The sequence below is a fragment of the Entelurus aequoreus genome, linkage group LG18, assembly GCF_033978785.1.
Source record: "Entelurus aequoreus isolate RoL-2023_Sb linkage group LG18, RoL_Eaeq_v1.1, whole genome shotgun sequence".
Taxonomy (NCBI): domain Eukaryota; kingdom Metazoa; phylum Chordata; class Actinopteri; order Syngnathiformes; family Syngnathidae; genus Entelurus; species Entelurus aequoreus.
Genome location: NC_084748.1, coordinates 49,174,735 through 49,192,234, shown reverse-complemented (window position 1 = coordinate 49,192,234; position 17,500 = coordinate 49,174,735). Strand labels below are relative to the sequence as shown.

The window sequence follows — 17,500 nt, the reverse complement described above, 5'->3', positions numbered from 1 at the left end:
ACAACCCCTTTGGGGGGCAGCAGGTGAGTGAGGATGAGGAGCCAGCACAATATTAGTGTGAGGATGAAGACCTAATGTGGTGGTGTCTTCCAGCAGGGAGGACAAACCCAGACTCTCACCCTCCAACCAGCACCACCTTCCCAAGGGCAGCAGGACGGGCACAGCCAGACAGCTGTAGTCGCACAGAGCAGCCAGCAGGGGCAGCAGCAGCAACAACAGCAGTTCTTACAGGTAACACTAGAGGGCGACAAATGATTCTTACAGGTAACACTAGAGGGCGACAAATGATTCTTACAGGTAACACTAGAGGGCGACAAATGATTCTTACAGGTAACACTAGAGGGCGACAAATGATTCTTACAGGTAACACTAGAGGGCGACAAATGATTCTTACAGGTAACACTAGAGGGCGACAAATGATACTTACAGGTAACACTAGAGGGCGACAAATGATTCTTACAGGTAACATTAGAGGGCGACAAATGATACTTACAGGTAACACTAGAGGGCGACAAATGATTCTTACAGGTAACACTAGAGGGCGACAAATGATACTTACAGGTAACATTAGAGGGCGACAAATGATTCTTACAGGTAACACTAGAGGGCGACAAATGATACTTACAGGTAACACTAGAGGGCGACAAATGATACTTACAGGTAACATTAGAGGGCGACAAATGATTCTTACAGGTAACACTAGAGGGCGACAAATGATACTTACAGGTAACACTAGAGGGCGACAAATGATACTTACAGGTAACATTAGAGGGCGACAAATGATTGTTACAGGTAACACTAGAGGGCGACAAATGATTCTTACAGGTAACACTAGAGGGCGACTAGATTTGTTCAACCAAATATTGTGTTTTTTTCCATATACAAAAACCTATCTGGACTCGATAAGGAATCGGTCTGATAAGAGGATTCGATAATGGGCTCGACCTGGATAATTTCTTATCAAACATCATCCCTATTTATATATACATTTATTTTCACCTTGAGGAGTCTCTTCAAGTTTACAAATGTTCAAAATAAATTATATAATTTTTATTATTCATTGGTTTTTGTTCCACGCTTAAATCTCTAGATCAGTGCCAGGTTTATCTGTCGATAGAACTTTTTTTTATGTTTATGACATTTTTGTCAAAACTAATATGCAATATTTCCCCGCAAAAAATGTCAAAGTGTGATATTTAATTATATTATAAGTGATTGCAGCATTAAGTAGATCAATGTTTCATAATCAACATTGATTTTAATTCATTATTATTTTTTGGAGCAATGACAGTTTAAAAAATAATAATTTTAGGTATCCAAAAGTGCCCTACTCAGAAAACTGTTAAAAAAAATTAAAAAATAATATATATATATATATACACACACACATATATATATATATATACACATGTATGTATATATATATATGTATGTGTGTATATATATATATATATATATATATATATATATATATATATATATATATATATATATATATATATATATATATATATATATATATATATATATATATATATATATATATATATATATATGTTGTTTTTTTTTTACTTTTTAAACACTTAAATCTCTAGATAAACTTCAGATCTATCCTGAAATTATCTAAGTTTTTATTATTTTTTGTTTGTTTTATGCCCTTTCAGTCAAAAAACTTTGTTTTTTTGCCACAGTCATAAAACTGTTAAAAAATATCTATTTTTTTTAACTTTTTAAAATCTCTAGATAAACTTCTGGGACCGCACTTATCAAGCTTCTTAGAATGACTCCTAAGAAGTCTGCTAAGAGTTGACTTAAGAGTAAATAAATTCTTGGCTGAAAGCTGCACTTAAAAGTTAGTTATCAAGCGTCTTACTCACACTTTCAGCGAAGTGTAGGACTGAATCTTAAGTGTCACACTCAGAGCTGAATTACGACATTACTATGTGCCGTAAACGCAATTTTAGGTGACGTCATTTCTGTGTCCATAGAAATGACCAATCACGGAAGGGAATCCCTTGTCTAAGAATAAAGAAATATCTTGGAAATATTTAAGTGGACAATGGGAGTGTATATTTTGACAATAAACTGCAAAATAATACAAAACAAACTAGTCCCCGCCGGCACTCACGCTACAGCTCCCTCTCTTCTCTCGCCCACACACTCACTGACGTCACTCACCTCACGGCCACACACATACGCTACTGTCATAACATTTTCTTTCCAATTCATTAATTAGGCAACTAATTTGAAACTGGTGTGGGGGGCTCTATATATACTAGCCCACTGCAGACACATGCAGAAATCAACAAGGAATCGAAAAGTATTAAATCTGTGACAAAAATAATATCCGCTCTGTCTAAACGATACCGTTTGATCAGCTGCTCGTCATCAAAAAAAACAAAACATTGTTCCGTTCCCTGAACGTTGGCGCACGTCTCTCTCGCCTCAGTGCCATCCCCTGCTGGCAACTCCTAACCACTTAAGACACCTCTGAAGGTCTCTTAAATATCGTGGAGAGTAGGAGGGATTCTTAGACTTAAGAACGTTGATAAAAAGCTTTTATTCTTAAGTTTGAGAGTAGGACTACATTTCGCAAATTCTCAGGACTTAAGTGTAAAATGGCACTCTAAGAAGCTTGATAAGTACGGCCCCAGATCTAGCCCAAAATTATAAGTTTTTATTATATTTTGTTTTTTGTTTTATGCCCTTACATACATAAAACATATTACATTTTGTTATGAAGGTGTCTGTTACTACATTATATACATACTTGCAGTGTGTATATTGTACATATTGTTATGAAGGTGTCTGTTACTACATGATATATATACTTGCAGTGTGTATATTGTACATATTACATATTGTTATGAAGGTGTCTGTTACTACATGATATATATACTTGCAGTGTGTATATTGTACATATTGTTATGAAGGTGTCTGTTACTACATTATATATATACTTGCAGTGTGTATATTGTACATATTACATATTGTTATGAAGGTGTCTGTTACTACATGATATATATACTTGCAGTGTGTATATTGTTATGAAGGTGTCTGTTACTACATGATATATCTGTGTGTGTGTTTTCCCTCCCAGGGCACCCGTCTTCTCCATGGCAACCAGTCCACCCAGCTGATCCTGCAGGCAGCGTTCCCACTCCAGCAGCAAAGCACCTTCACCCCGGCGACACACCCACACCCGCAACCACAACCACAGCAGCAGCAGCAGCAACAACAACAACAACAAACGAGGCAGCAACACCAACCGCCGCAGCAGTCGTCTCACCACCAGCGGCACCAGCAGCAGCTCAAACCTCAGCCTCAGAAGGTGCAGAAAGCGCCATCGTCACACAGGACTGACAGCGCCAGCAGCCAGCCGCAGTGAAGACACGCTCAACAATTCAGGAAGGCGAGACGGCGCCATAGACGTTCACCTGGCAACCCCCCCCACTCGGCCCCTCCTCCCCCCGGGAGGGAGGGGCCTGGTGACCTTGTACAAAAGTCCTGTATGATATGACCTCGTGTACATACCCAACATAGCCTCCGGGAAACAGAAATGTAGTATTTTATATGATTGCATGGAAACAATAACTGTGTACGCTTTTATGGAAACCTTTTTACTTGCTTCTAAGCCCCGCCCCTAGCCCCGCCCCCAAGTTGAAAATGCCCCCGGGGGATAAAATGTGAGGTGTTTTTCTCGTTGTTGTTTCCCCAAGTGCTTAAAAGCACTCTTTGACGCTAAACTTCCTGATTCCAGTCCAACTGAGATGTTCCAAGTGCCAATTTGAGGATTTCTTCTTTCAAATTTGCTCTTTTCCTAACACGCTCATGCACGTGTGTGTGTGTACGCTCATGCACGTGTGTGTGTGTGTGTGTGCGTGTGTGTGTGTGTACAGTATATAGAAGGGATTATTCTTTTTAACAGTCAGAGAGAAACCTATACGTCAAAACATATATCCTCATGCAACTTTAGCACTTGATGTGGTTGTGCACAATAAGTCACTGTCCAAATGTGTGTGTGTGTGTGTGTGTGTGTGTGTGTGTGTGTGTGTGAGATCCACTTAGTAAGGGTTGTGGGTGGCTAGACGGTACTTGCACTCTCAGGAACGTGGAATGAAAGTTGTTATTTTTTGCCTCAGTCCGGCAGCAGACCATGAAGGGTTAACTAAGGCCACGCCGCAAAAAGACGTTAACGGGGGGTGTCCAAAGACTTTAGCATAGAAGATTATTGTGCTAATTTTGCGGGCAAATATTTTGTTACTTGACGAATGCTACCTGTTAGCACGCCAGCTTTTTTAAAGCTAGTTTCACAAGTCCGATTTTGGTACGTGACGTATGCTGACGTCACCGCGCTAGCTTTGTTTTAAGGCTAATTTAGCAAGTGTCATATATGTTGGTATATCATTGGAGTTGACTGTTAGCATGCTAACTGTTTTAGCTCATTTTGCCTACCATGCTAGCATTTTTAACACTTTTTTTTCGGTACTTGACGAAGGCTAACATTATCATGCTATCTTTGTTTTAAGGCTATTTTAAAGTTAAAGTACCAATGATTGTCACACACACACAAGGTGTGGCGGGATTATTAGCAAGTGTCATATATGTTGGTATGTCATTAAAGCTAACTGTTAGCATGCTAACTATTTTAGCTCATTTTGCCTACCATGCTAGCATTTTAAACTCATTTTTTTGGTACTTGATGTATGCCCACGTCACCACGCTAGCTTTGTTTTAAGGCTAATTTAGCAGGTGTATACTTCAGTGTCTAATATTTTGTTTATTTTGTTAAAGCTAACTGTTAGCATGCTAACTATTTTAGCTAATTTTGCCTACCATGCTAGCATTTTTAACACTTTTTTGGGTACTTGACGAATGCTACAGTTCGTATATCAGCATGCTAGCTTATATGAGGCTAATTTAGCAGTTGTATGCCTCAGTGTCATATTTTGGTGTCTCATTAAAGCTAACTGTTAGCATGCTACCTATTTTAGCTTTTTTTTGTTACTTGAGTCTATGTTGCTAGCGTGCTAACTTAGCATTCCACATGACAAAATCTATATGTCGTACTGATTTTGAGGGTAAACACTACCAAAATAGCCCTCACATCCTTTGATTGGTCAGTCTGTGGTAATGTTTGGGCACCTCGGTCTGGGAAAATATGCAAAAGTCTCTAGTGGTGAAATTTTTTTTGGGAAAAAGGCCAAAGTGAAACTTTTGTGGCGTCAGCAGTTAACCCTTCTGGTCCTGGTCGGACCTCAGAAATGTTCATGCAGTTTAACTTCAGACGTCTGTCAGTTCTCACACAGCAGTCGAAAGCCGGACCAAGTCCACCTTTCCTCACCACACCTGTAAGCCATACCCAAACGCAAACGCCTCGGTTCCTAGCGAGTGTTCAGGAGTGATTGTTGTGGAATGTGTGTGTGTGTGTTCTTGTATTCCTAGCCTTCTTGAGACACGAAGAAGGAAAAGTATCTTCCATATGAGGAGGTGTGAACAAGTGACGACATAAATCAATAACATTGCATCTAATAGACAATGTCTCATTAGTGGTGACATCTATCAACATGAGGGTGCTCCCAAAAAGGAGGGATTGTTCACATTGACTGTGTGTCGCTTTTAAAAGTGCTCCCCCCTCTGGTCAACATATGAAATAACAAGTGTGTGTAAAAATTTGAAGCGCTCCCCCTCTGGTCAACATATGAAATAACAAGTGTGTGTAAAAAATTTTAAGTGCTCCCCCTCTGGCCAACATATGAAATTACAAGTGTGTAAAAAATTTGAAGCGCTCCCCCTCTGGTCAACATATGAAATAACAAGTGTGTGTAAAAATTTGAAGTGCTCCCCCTCTGGCCAAAGTTAATTAATATATATATATATATATATATATGTATATAGAGACATACTGTAATAACTTGAAGTAAATAATGAAGATTAAAAACCAATTACAAACAAAAAATTCAACAACAAAAATACTAATTGACTAAAAATTTACTAAAAGGGTCCGTCAATCGTCATTTGATTTCGAATCCTCAAATCAAAAAACTAATTTTGGGCCATTTTTTCTATTTTTTATTTCTGGAACAAAAGAACTGTTTAATGAGACTTTTTATTACAAAAAAGACAAAAGGACTCCTGCTGAACAAAGGTGTTAGCGCTATGCTAAAAACATGCTAAAGGCGAAGGAAAAGTTGAAATACTGCCGCCGGTTCAATTTGTCATCACACAGATGAACATGCATTTTTGCATTTTGGATAAACATGAATTGGATTTTTGTGTTACCTGGGAAAATACAAATCCACAAAAGGAAAACTGCACAAAATCCAATTTTAAGGCAACATTTAAATGAAAATCAACTCTTCTTTGTTTGTGTTCAAAATCGAAAAAGAGTTGATTTTCATTAAAATATTGCCATAAAATTTTATTTTGTGCTGTTTTCCTTTTATGGATTCATCCAGATAAACACAAAAATCCCATTGGTGTTTACCCAAAATGCAAAAGTGTGTGTTTATCTGTGTGATGACTAATTGAACCGGAAGCTGAATTTTAACTTTTTCTTTGCCTTTCGCATGTTTTTAGCACAAGTGTCATTAATAGTCGTCCAACTTTTGTCTCAGAACTGAAAATAGAAAAAATGGCCCGGAATTAAGTTTTTTGATTTGCGTTTCAGAATAAAAAATAGAATGACCTTTATTTGCATGGTATGTCTATATTGTTCATGTTGTAAATACACTTCTTTTATAAGGCTGGTCCTAAAGTGGGAGGCTTTTTTTCTCAGGTCTCAAGAAGGTAACAAATACAAGAATGTGTGTGTGTGTGAATATCGTGTCTCTTGGGGTCGGTATCGGTATCGGTCCGCCCCGGCGATAGCCAATCAGTTCTTGCGTTGCAGTATGAAGACAATTGTGATATTCAAGAAACTTTCCCGCCAGTTGGGCTCAGTGTTCTGGAAGCTCCAGTGTGGGACTGTCCACTTGAGTGTGTGTGTGTGTGTGTGTGTGTGTGTGTGTGTGTGTGTGTGTGTGTGTGTGTGTGTGTGAGAGTGTGTGTGTGATTTTCATAAGGAAATATAAGACTGGATGTAATGCAGCACCTTGGCCCCGCCCACCCACTAAAGCCCCGCCCACCCAGCGCCTCAAATGACTGGTCTCTCCAAAATAAAAGCTTGTCAGCAAGCATAGATCATCTATTGTGTGCCCGAGGCGTCACTCTGACGCTCTGTTCCTTTGCTTAGTGTGTCACTGAGAAGCCAGCCCAAAGAATGTAAAGGTGTGATTTTTATTTTGTTGTTTTTTTTTTTTTTTTAAAAAGACAAGTGGATGTTGTTGATTATGTGAAGGAAGGAAAAACAAGGGTGTGCAAAAAAAAAAAAAAAAAAAAACCTAGAATATAATAATTTTATGAATAGGTTTTAAAAGACGACTAGTACTTATTTCCCGAAAACAGATATTTTTATTTTTTAACATTGATGTGTATGATTTATGAAATCACTGACAAGACAGCGAGCCCCCCCCCCCCCCCCTGTGCCCCCCCTCTTGCAGATTTGGTTGTTTGTATACAAAACTCTGTATTCAGTGTAAAACGGTGCTATGCTTTTCTGTACTGTATGTGTGTGTGTGTGTGTGTGTGTGTGTGTGTGTGTGCTCCTCTCAACTAGCCCAAAGTCAAATGTACTATTAATCATCAATATTTTCAAGTTGAAAAAGAAAAAAAGAAGCTATTATTACAAGCGCCCCGCCCCCTCTTGGTCAATTTGAAAATAAACACAGCTGCAAATATGATTTGTGAAAATGTCACATCAATTCTCTTGTGGTTTAACCCCAAAAAGCAAATATTTCACAGAGATGGGATATGTGGCTCTTTGAAGGGAGGAGAGCCCTTCAAAATAATGGCTCGTTATTACATGACTTTTTGTGTTTTATTGCGGTAACAATCACTGGTGTCTGTTAAACAATAACACGTGGATCAGATTAGTTAGAGTATTCCATGAGTGACATCACTTTGAATTTTCCCTCAGCTAAAAAACGTGTAGCATTTGAACAATACAGAAACATACACAAATAAAACATCAAAAATAAATTGGATATAAAATAAGTATAAATAAAAAGGTGGGTTGTGTATTCTACATGTTTGCTGACAACGTGAGTAAATCAGATCAATGCCCTTATTAACTACTTGGATGGAAGAGCACAGCATTTACTTATATGACACAATCCAAACAACCTTCCCTAGTCATGGTGCAAAAAAAAAATGCAACTAACATGTAGGTCAACACACATAACACAACCTGCTTACTGAACTTGTCTGTAAAATGTCCATTCGCCATAAAAACGTCAAAATGACAACCATTGCAATGCATGACATTCCTGGTTTTCCCAAAATTCCAGGAATTCCCCAATACGATTTCTCATTTAAAAAACTGTTACTACTTCAATACTTCTTGACCGATTTAAACAATTCCAACACCAACTAATTCATCCATTTAGGACATTCATGCTCCTAATCATTTTTTTTTTAATTCCCACCTTTCCCGAAATTCCTAAATTTCCAGGAAGTTCCAATTGAAATGAATGGGACATTTTTCCAAGTAGCACAAATCATATATTTTTCAAGCTATTCAAAGCATTCCACCTTCAACACATTCCACTCATCCAGGACATTCTAGCTATCATTTGACAAGTTCAAAAAAATTTCCAGGAATTCCGTTTTTTCAAACCTTATTTTCACCCTTTTTTCTGTTGACTACTCCTTCCACATTTTTCAACCCACTTCAACCGTTCCACTGTCAAATCATTCCTCTTAATCAGGACAAAAAACTAAGTGTTTTTTGTTTTTTTAATAGAAAAATTCCCAGTTTTCCCGAAATTCCAGGAATTCCATAATACAATTTCTCAATTAAAAATGTTACTACTTCAACATTTCTCAACCGATTTGAAAAATTCCAACACCAACCAAACTCAATCACAACATTCAAGTTTTTTAACATTTAAAAAAAAAATCCCGCTTTTCCCCAAATTTCCATGAAATTACCATTGAAATGAATGGGACATTTTTTATCCGATTCAAAGCGTTCCCACTTCAAAATATTCAGCCAGTTCAGGAATGGTGTGCTCTACTTCAACAATTATAAACAATTCTCAGATTTCCAAAAATTCCCAGTTTTTAGGGACATTTTCCCCATTCAAAATGAATTGGCCATTTTCCAAACTTCCACAATTCCCACATTTTTCAACCTATTCAAACCATTCCACCTTCAACTCATTCTGGAAATTCAAATTACCATTTTTACACGTTCAACAAATTTCCAGGAATTCCTGTTTTTTTAACCCTATTTCAACCCTTTTCATTTCACTATTCCTTTTACCTTTTCCATCTCATTTTAACCGTCAAAACATTCCTCTTAGTCAGGACAAAAAACCAAGTTGGTTTAAGAACTTGAAACATTCCCGGTTTTCCCAAAATTCCAGGAATTCCCCAATACGATTTCTCATTTCAAAAACTGTTACTACTTCAACACTTCTTGACCGATTTAAACAATTCCAACACCAACTAATTCATCCATTTAGGACATTCATGCTCCTAATCTTTTTTCTTTTTTTTTAAATTCCCACCTTTCCCGAAATTCCTAAATTTCCAGGAAGTTCCAATTGAAATTAATGGGACATTTTTCAAGCTATTCAAAGCATTCCACCTTCAACACATTCCACTCATCCAGGACATTCTAGCTATCATTTTACAAGTTCAAAAAAATTCCAGGAATTCCGTTTTTTCAAACCCTATTTTCACCCTTTTTTCTGTCGACTACTCCTTCCACATTTTTCAACCCACTTCAACCGTTCCACTGTCAAATCATTCCTCTTAATCAGGACAAAAAAACTAAGTTGTTTTTTTTACTGGAAAAATTCCCAGTTTTCCCGAAATTCCAGGAATTCCATAATACCATTTCTCAATTAAAAATGTTACTACTTCAACATTTCTCAACCGATTTGAAAAATTCCAACACCAACCAAACTCATTCACAACATTCAAGTTTTTTAACATTTTGTTAAAAAAAATCCCGCTTTTCCCCAAATTTCCATGAAATTACCATTGAAATTAATGGGACATTTTTTATCCGATTCAAAGCGTTCCCACTTCAAAATATTCAGCCAGTTCAGGAATGGTGTGCTCTACTTCAACAATTATAAACAATTCTCAGATTTCCGAAAATTCCCAGTTTTTAGGGACATTTTCCCCATTCAAAATGAATTGGACATTTTCCAAACTTCCACAATTCCCACATTTTTCAACCTATTCAAACCATTCCACCTTAAACTCATTCTGGAAATTCAAACTACCATTTTTACACGTTCAACAAATTTCCAGGAATTCCTGTTTTTTTAACCCTATTTCAACCTTTTTCGTTTCACTATTCCTTTTCCATCTCATTTTAACCGTCAAAACATTCCTCTTAGTCAGGACAAAAAACCAAGTTGGTTTAAGAACTTGAAACATTCCCGGTTTTCCCAAAATTCCAGGAATTCCACAATACGATTTCTCATTTCAAAAACTGTTACTACTTCAACACTTCTTGACCGATTTAAACAATTCCAACACCAACTAATTCATCCATTTAGGACATTCATGCTCCTAATCTTTTTTCTTTTTTTTTAAATTCCCACCTTTCCCGAAATTCCTAAATTTCCAGGAAGTTCCAATTGAAATGAATGGGACATTTTTCAAGCTATTCAAAGCATTCCACCTTCAACACATTCCACTCATCCAGGACATTCTAGCTATCATTTTACAAGTTCAAAAAAATTCCAGGAATTCCGTTTTTTCAAACCCTATTTTCACCCTTTTTTCTGTCGACTACTCCTTCCACATTTTTCAACCCACTTCAACCGTTCCACTGTCAAATCATTCCTCTTAATCAGGACAAAAAAACTAAGTTGTTTTTTTTACTGGAAAAATTCCCAGTTTTCCCGAAATTCCAGGAATTCCATAATACCATTTCTCAATTAAAAATGTTACTACTTCAACATTTCTCAACCGATTTGAAAAATTCCAACACCAACCAAACTCATTCACAACATTCAAGTTTTTTAACATTTTGTTAAAAAAAATCCCGCTTTTCCCCAAATTTCCATGAAATTACCATTGAAATTAATGGGACATTTTTTATCCGATTCAAAGCGTTCCCACTTCAAAATATTCAGCCAGTTCAGGAATGGTGTGCTCTACTTCAACAATTATAAACAATTCTCAGATTTCCGAAAATTCCCAGTTTTTAGGGACATTTTCCCCATTCAAAATGAATTGGACATTTTCCAAACTTCCACAATTCCCACATTTTTCAACCTATTCAAACCATTCCACCTTAAACTCATTCTGGAAATTCAAACTACCATTTTTACACGTTCAACAAATTTCCAGGAATTCCTGTTTTTTTAACCCTATTTCAACCTTTTTCGTTTCACTATTCCTTTTCCATCTCATTTTAACCGTCAAAACATTCCTCTTAGTCAGGACAAAAAACCAAGTTGGTTTAAGAACTTGAAACATTCCCGGTTTTTTCCAAAATTCCAGGAATTCCCCAATACGATTTCTCATTTAAAAAACTGTTACTACTTCAATACTTCTTGACCGATTTAGACAATTCCAACACCAACTAATTCATCCATTTAGGACATTCATGCTCCTAATCTTTTTTTTTTTTTAATTCCCACCTTTCCCGAAATTCCTAAATTTCTAGGAAGTTCCAATTGAAATGAATGGGACATTTTTCCAAGTAGCACAAATCATACATTTTTCAAGCTATTCAAAGCATTCCACCTTCAACACATTCCACTCATCCAGGACATTCTAGCTATCATTTTACAAGTTCAAAAAAATTCCAGGAATTCCGTTTTTTCAAACCCTATTTTCACCCTTTTTTCTGTCGACTACTCCTTCCACATTTTTCAACCCACTTCAACCGTTCCACTGTCAAATCATTCCTCTTAATCAGGACAAAAAAACTAAGTTGTTTTTTTACTGGAAAAATTCCCAGTTTTCCCGAAATTCCATAATACCATTTCTCAATTAAAAATGTTACTACTTCAACATTTCTCAACCGATTTGAAAAATTCCAACACCAACCAAACTCACTCACAACATTCAAGTTTTTTAACATTTTTAAAAAAAAATCCCGCTTTTTCCCAAATTTCCATGAAATTACCATTGAAATGAATGGGACATTTTTTATCCGATTCAAAGCGTTCCCACTTCAAAATATTCAGCCAGTTCAGGAATGGTGTGCTCTACTTCAACAATTATAAACAATTCTCAGATTTCCAAAAATTCCCAGTTTTTAGGGACATTTTCACCATTCAAAATGAATTGGCCATTTTCCAAACTTCCACAATTCCCACATTTTTCAACCTATTCAAACCATTCCACCTTAAACTCATTCTGGAAATTCAAACTACCATTTTTACACGTTCAACAAATTTCCAGGAATTCCTGTTTTTTTAACCCTATATCAACCTTTTTCGTTTCACTATTCCTTTTACCTTTTCCATCTCATTTTAACCGTCAAAACATTCCTCTTAGTCAGGACAAAAAACCAAGTTGGTTTAAGAACTTGAAACATTCCCGGTTTTCCCAAAATTCCAGGAATTCCACAATACGATTTCTCATTTAAAAAACTGTTACTACTTCAATACTTCTTGACCGATTTAAACAATTCCAACACCAACTAATTCATCCATTTAGGACATTCATGCTCCTAATCATTTTTTTTTTTTAATTTCCCACCTTTCCCGAAATTCCTAAATTTCCAGGAAGTTCCAATTGAAATGAATGGGACATTTTTCCAAGTAGCACAAATCATACATTTTTCAAGCTATTCAAAGCATTCCACCTTCAACACATTCCACTCATCCAGGACATTCTAGCTATCATTTTACAAGTTCAAAAAAATTCCAGGAATTCCGTTTTTTCAAACCCTATTTTCACCTTTTTTTCTGTCGACTACTCCTTCCACATTCCACTGTCAAATCATTCCTCTTAATCAGGACAAAAAACTAAGTGTTTTTTTTTTTTTTTTAATAGAAAAATTCCCAGTTTTCCCGAAATTCCAGGGATTCCATAATACCATTTCTCAATTAAAAATGTTACTACTTCAACATTTCTCAACATTCAAGTTGTTTAACATTTAAAAAAAAAAACCTGCTTTTCCCCAAATTTCCATGAAATTACCATTGAAATGAATGGGACATTTTTTTATCCGATTCAAAGCGTTCCCACTTCAAAATATTCAGCCAGTTCAGGAATGGTGTGCTCTACTTCAACAATTATAAACAATTTTCAGATTTCCAAAAATTCCCAGTTTTTAGGGACATTTTCCCCATTCAAAATGAATTGGCCATTTTCCAAACTTCCACAATACCCACATTTTTCCACCTATTCAAACCATTTCACCTTCAACACATTCAACTCATTCTAGAAATTCAAACTACCATTTTCACACGTTCAACAAATTTCCAGGAATTCCTGTTTTTTCTAACCCTATTTCAACCTTTTTCGTTTCACTATTCCTTTTACCTTTTCCATCTCATTTTAACCGTCAAAACATTCCTCTTAGTCAGGACAAAAAACCAAGTTGGTTTAAGAACTTGAAACATTCCCGGTTTTCCCAAAATTCCAGGAATTCCCCAATACGATTTCTCATTTAAAAAAACGTTACTACTTCAACACTTCTTGACCGATTTAAACAATTCCAACACCAACTAATTCATCCATTTAGGACATTCATGTTCCTAATCATTTGCAAAAAAATTCCCACCTTTCCCGAAATTCCTAAATTTCCAGGAAGTTCCAATTGAAATGAATGGGACATTTTTCCAAGTAGCACAAATCATACATTTTTCAAGCTATTCAAAGCATTCCAACATCAACACATTCCACTCATCCAGGACATTCAAACTAACACTTTCCCAAGTTACAAACCTAATTCCAGTTTTCCTGGAAAGTGACGAATTCCTGTAACACTATTGTTCAATTAGAAATTGTCACTACTAACACATTTCTTTACCAACTCAGCTCATTTAGGACATTTATGCTATTTATCGCCTTCAAGAAATTCCTGCTTCTCCCGAAATTCCCAAACTACCAGGAAATTGCCACTGAGATTCTGTTTATATCTCACAGAATCTTAACGCAAAAAAACAGTAGTAGTTTTTTTTCTATTTACAGTAATATGCTCTAAAGAACAACGTAAAATGTATAGTCATTTTTATTAATTTGATGGGTAGTTTGCTGTAAAGTGAAGTATTATTATTTAGACAAAAACATGTTTGGAACGTATGATAATATACTGTAATATTTGTCGCAATATTGGATACTATTCAAGTTTAAAAAGGTATGCAATTTCAAGCAGTACATCAGATCATTGCAATATAAATAACCACATCAAGGACCGGGACAGCGGCAAAATCATCGGCCCAGAAAGTAACTAATTCAAACGACGGATTAAGGAGGCCATCGAACTAAGGAAGCGGCCCAAGGGAGGGAGCATACCTGGGACGCATACATTTTTAATGTCAAAATGAAAAAAATCCATGACATTTAGTGAGAAAATATGAAGTACTTTAATGACACATATTTCCAGATGAGTTTGACACCTGTGACTTAGAAAATAAATAGTGTGACGCCCTAACAGCTAGCTAAAATAATTAGAAACATAATCTCATAAAAAAAACTGTTGTCGTTTAAGATAAGATAATATAATACAATACACACTGTCATTATACAGCATTGACTCAATATAAGATGCAAGAAGTCAACACTGCCGACTAGCGGCCAAAAAAGAACTGCGTGGGGAAGTAGTTAAATAACAGCAACATTGACAGTATTACACATACCTGAAAATGAAGTAAAAAAAACACATAAAGTCCTTTTTTGTCACTATTTGTACCATTTTGCTTCCTACATAAATAAAACATACTATTTCTTACCAACAGACGACGTAATGTGGTGGTCACGTGACATGAAAGAGGACCGCTTCAAACAAATCGCGCCAAAACGTCTCACTCAAACAACACTCGCCGCGCTCAAAGTAGCGGTTCAAACCACACAAGAACACTTGATATCTCAAGGGTACATAAAAAAGTAAACCATGTAGGGCAAGAAGTACAAAAATAAACCGTTCGTTTTTGTTAGAAAACGACAAGACAATTTGGACACAAACTCACCGGCAGCAGGAAGTGAGGAGGAAGGGGAGGAGCTACAGGAAACTACGGAAGCCTGACGGCGTGTAATAACCGGAAGTAAAATAAAATGACAGTCAATCGACAAATATAAAGAACTATTTGAGATAAATATTCACACCACACAATACTTATATAAAACAAATGTAACCGATGGTTGATATCTGTCGCCTATACTGTATAAAACTACAAAATAACAAACACGGAGGCTCCAGTTTTACACGAGGACCACTTTATTTCGTTTGTTTTCAAAACTCCGCTCCACCACAACGTCTCACCACTTCCGCTCTTAGCGCCTTCAAAATAAGAGCTCAAGGCATATACTGTATAACAGCTTCTTATAACAGAAACTGAACATCACAAAGAGGCAAGTCCATAAAAATAGGTTACTTACCTCCCCTCCTACAAAAATAAACGTCCTCGTTTCAACACAATAACAGGATAAGTACCAAAACAACACGAAGGCTCCAGTTTTACACGAGGACAACTTTATTTCGTTTTGTTTTTAAAACTCCGCTCCACCACAGCGTGTCACCACTTCCGCTCGTAGCGCCTTCAAAATAAGAGCTCAATGCATATACTGTTATAACAGCTTATAACATGAACAAAACATCACAAAGAGACATGTCCATACAAATAGGTTACAAAAACAAGAAATATTAATAAAGTGCATTTTTAACTCCGTTACACTGACTGCTCAGGGAGTTTTAGTGTTTCCCACACGCATGACACATTCGAGGGAACGTTGTTCTTCAGCATATTCTACACAAGCCCAAAAGCGGTGAAGTTGTCACGTTGTGTAAATGGTAAATAAAAAGAGAATACAACAAATCCTTTTCAACTTATATTCAATTGAATAGACTGCAAAGACAAGATATTTCATGTTCACACTGACAAACTTTATTTTATTTGCAAATTATCATGAACTTAGAATTTAATGGTAGCAACACATGTCAAAAAAGGCATTTTCACCAGTGTGTTACATGACCTTTCCTTTTAACAACACTCAGTAAAGGTTTGGGAACTGAGGAGACACATTTTTGAAGTGGAATTATTTCCCATTCTTGCTTGATGTACAGCTTAAGTTGTTCAACAGTCTCCCTTCTCATATTTTAGCCTTCACACATTTACAATGTCTGGACTACAGGCAGGCCAGTCTAGTACCTGCACTCTTTTACTATGAAGCCATGTTGATGTAACACCTGGCTTGGCATTGTCTTGCTGAAATAAGCAGGGGCGTCCATGGTAACGTTGCTTGGATGGCAACATATGTTGCTCCAAAAGCTGTATGTACCTTTCAGCATTAATGGTGCCTTCACAGATGTGTAAGTTACCCATGTCTTGGCCACTAATACACCCCCATACCATCACACATGCTGCCTTTTACACTTTCACCCTAGAACAATCCGGATGGTTCTTTTCCTCTTTGGTCCGGAGGACACGACGTCCACAGTTTCCGAAAACAATTAGAAATGTGGACTCGTCAGACCACAGAACACTTTTCCACTTTGTATCAGTCCATCTTAGATGAGCTCGGGACCAGCGAAGCCGACAGCGTTTCTGGGTGTTGTTGATAAATGGTTTTCGCCTTGCATAGGAGAGTTTTAACTTGCACTTGCAGATGTAGCGACCAACTGTAGTTACTGACAGTGGTTTTCTGAAGTGTTCCTGAGACCATGTGGTGATATCCTTTACACACTGATGTGGCTTTTTGATGCAGTAGCGCCTGAGGGATCCAAGGTGCGTAATATCATGGCTTACGTGCAGTGATTTCTCCAGATTCTCTCAACCTTTTGATGATATTACGGAGCGTAGATGGTGAAATCCCTAAATTCCTTGTTGAGAAATGTTGTTCTTCAACAATTTGCTCAGGCATTTGTTGACAAAGTGGTGACCGTCGCCCCCGTCCTTGTTTGTGAATGACTGAGCATTTCATGGAAGCTGCTTTTATAGCCAATCATGGCACCCACCTGTTCCCAATTAGCCTGTTCACCTGTGGGATGTTCCAAATAAGTCTTTGATGAGCATTCCTCAACTTTCTCACTCTTTTTTGCCACTTGTGCCAGCTTTTTTGGAAACATGTCGCAGGCATGAAATTCCAAATGAGCTAATATTTGAAAAAAATAACAAAGTTTGTCAGTGTGAACATGAAATATCTTGTCTTTGCAGTCTATTCAATTGAATATAAGTTGAAAAAGATTTTTTGTATTCTCTTTTTATTGACCATTTACACAACGTGACAACTTCACTGCTTTTGGGGTCCAAAAAAT

The 17,500-nt window shown here is 36.8% G+C and overlaps 1 protein-coding gene and 1 long non-coding RNA gene across 6 annotated transcripts in view; one reads left to right on the top strand and one right to left on the bottom strand.

Moving 5' to 3' along the window:
* LOC133634230 (circadian locomoter output cycles protein kaput-like) overlaps nucleotides 1–7,296 on the top strand; it is a 65,907-nt gene extending 58,611 nt beyond the window's left edge. For 4 of the 5 annotated variants that reach the window (XM_062027343.1, XM_062027339.1, XM_062027341.1 and 1 more), the window contains exons 22-24: nucleotides 1–23; nucleotides 94–231; nucleotides 3,101–7,296. The exon at nucleotides 1–23 is cut by the window's left edge and continues 107 nt beyond it. In XM_062027343.1, coding sequence (XP_061883327.1) covers nucleotides 1–23; nucleotides 94–231; nucleotides 3,101–3,388 — 449 coding nt within the window. In that variant the 3' untranslated portion in view covers nucleotides 3,389–7,296. The remainder of the gene's footprint in view (nucleotides 24–93; nucleotides 232–3,100) is intronic. The other variant, XM_062027342.1, reaches the window with a different exon arrangement.
* LOC133634233 (uncharacterized) overlaps nucleotides 1–15,278 on the bottom strand; it is a 32,911-nt gene extending 17,633 nt beyond the window's left edge. The window contains exon 1 of the long non-coding RNA XR_009821916.1: nucleotides 15,216–15,278. This is a non-coding gene — a long non-coding RNA (uncharacterized LOC133634233). The remainder of the gene's footprint in view (nucleotides 1–15,215) is intronic.
* Between the last annotated feature and the right edge of the window lie 2,222 nt (nucleotides 15,279–17,500).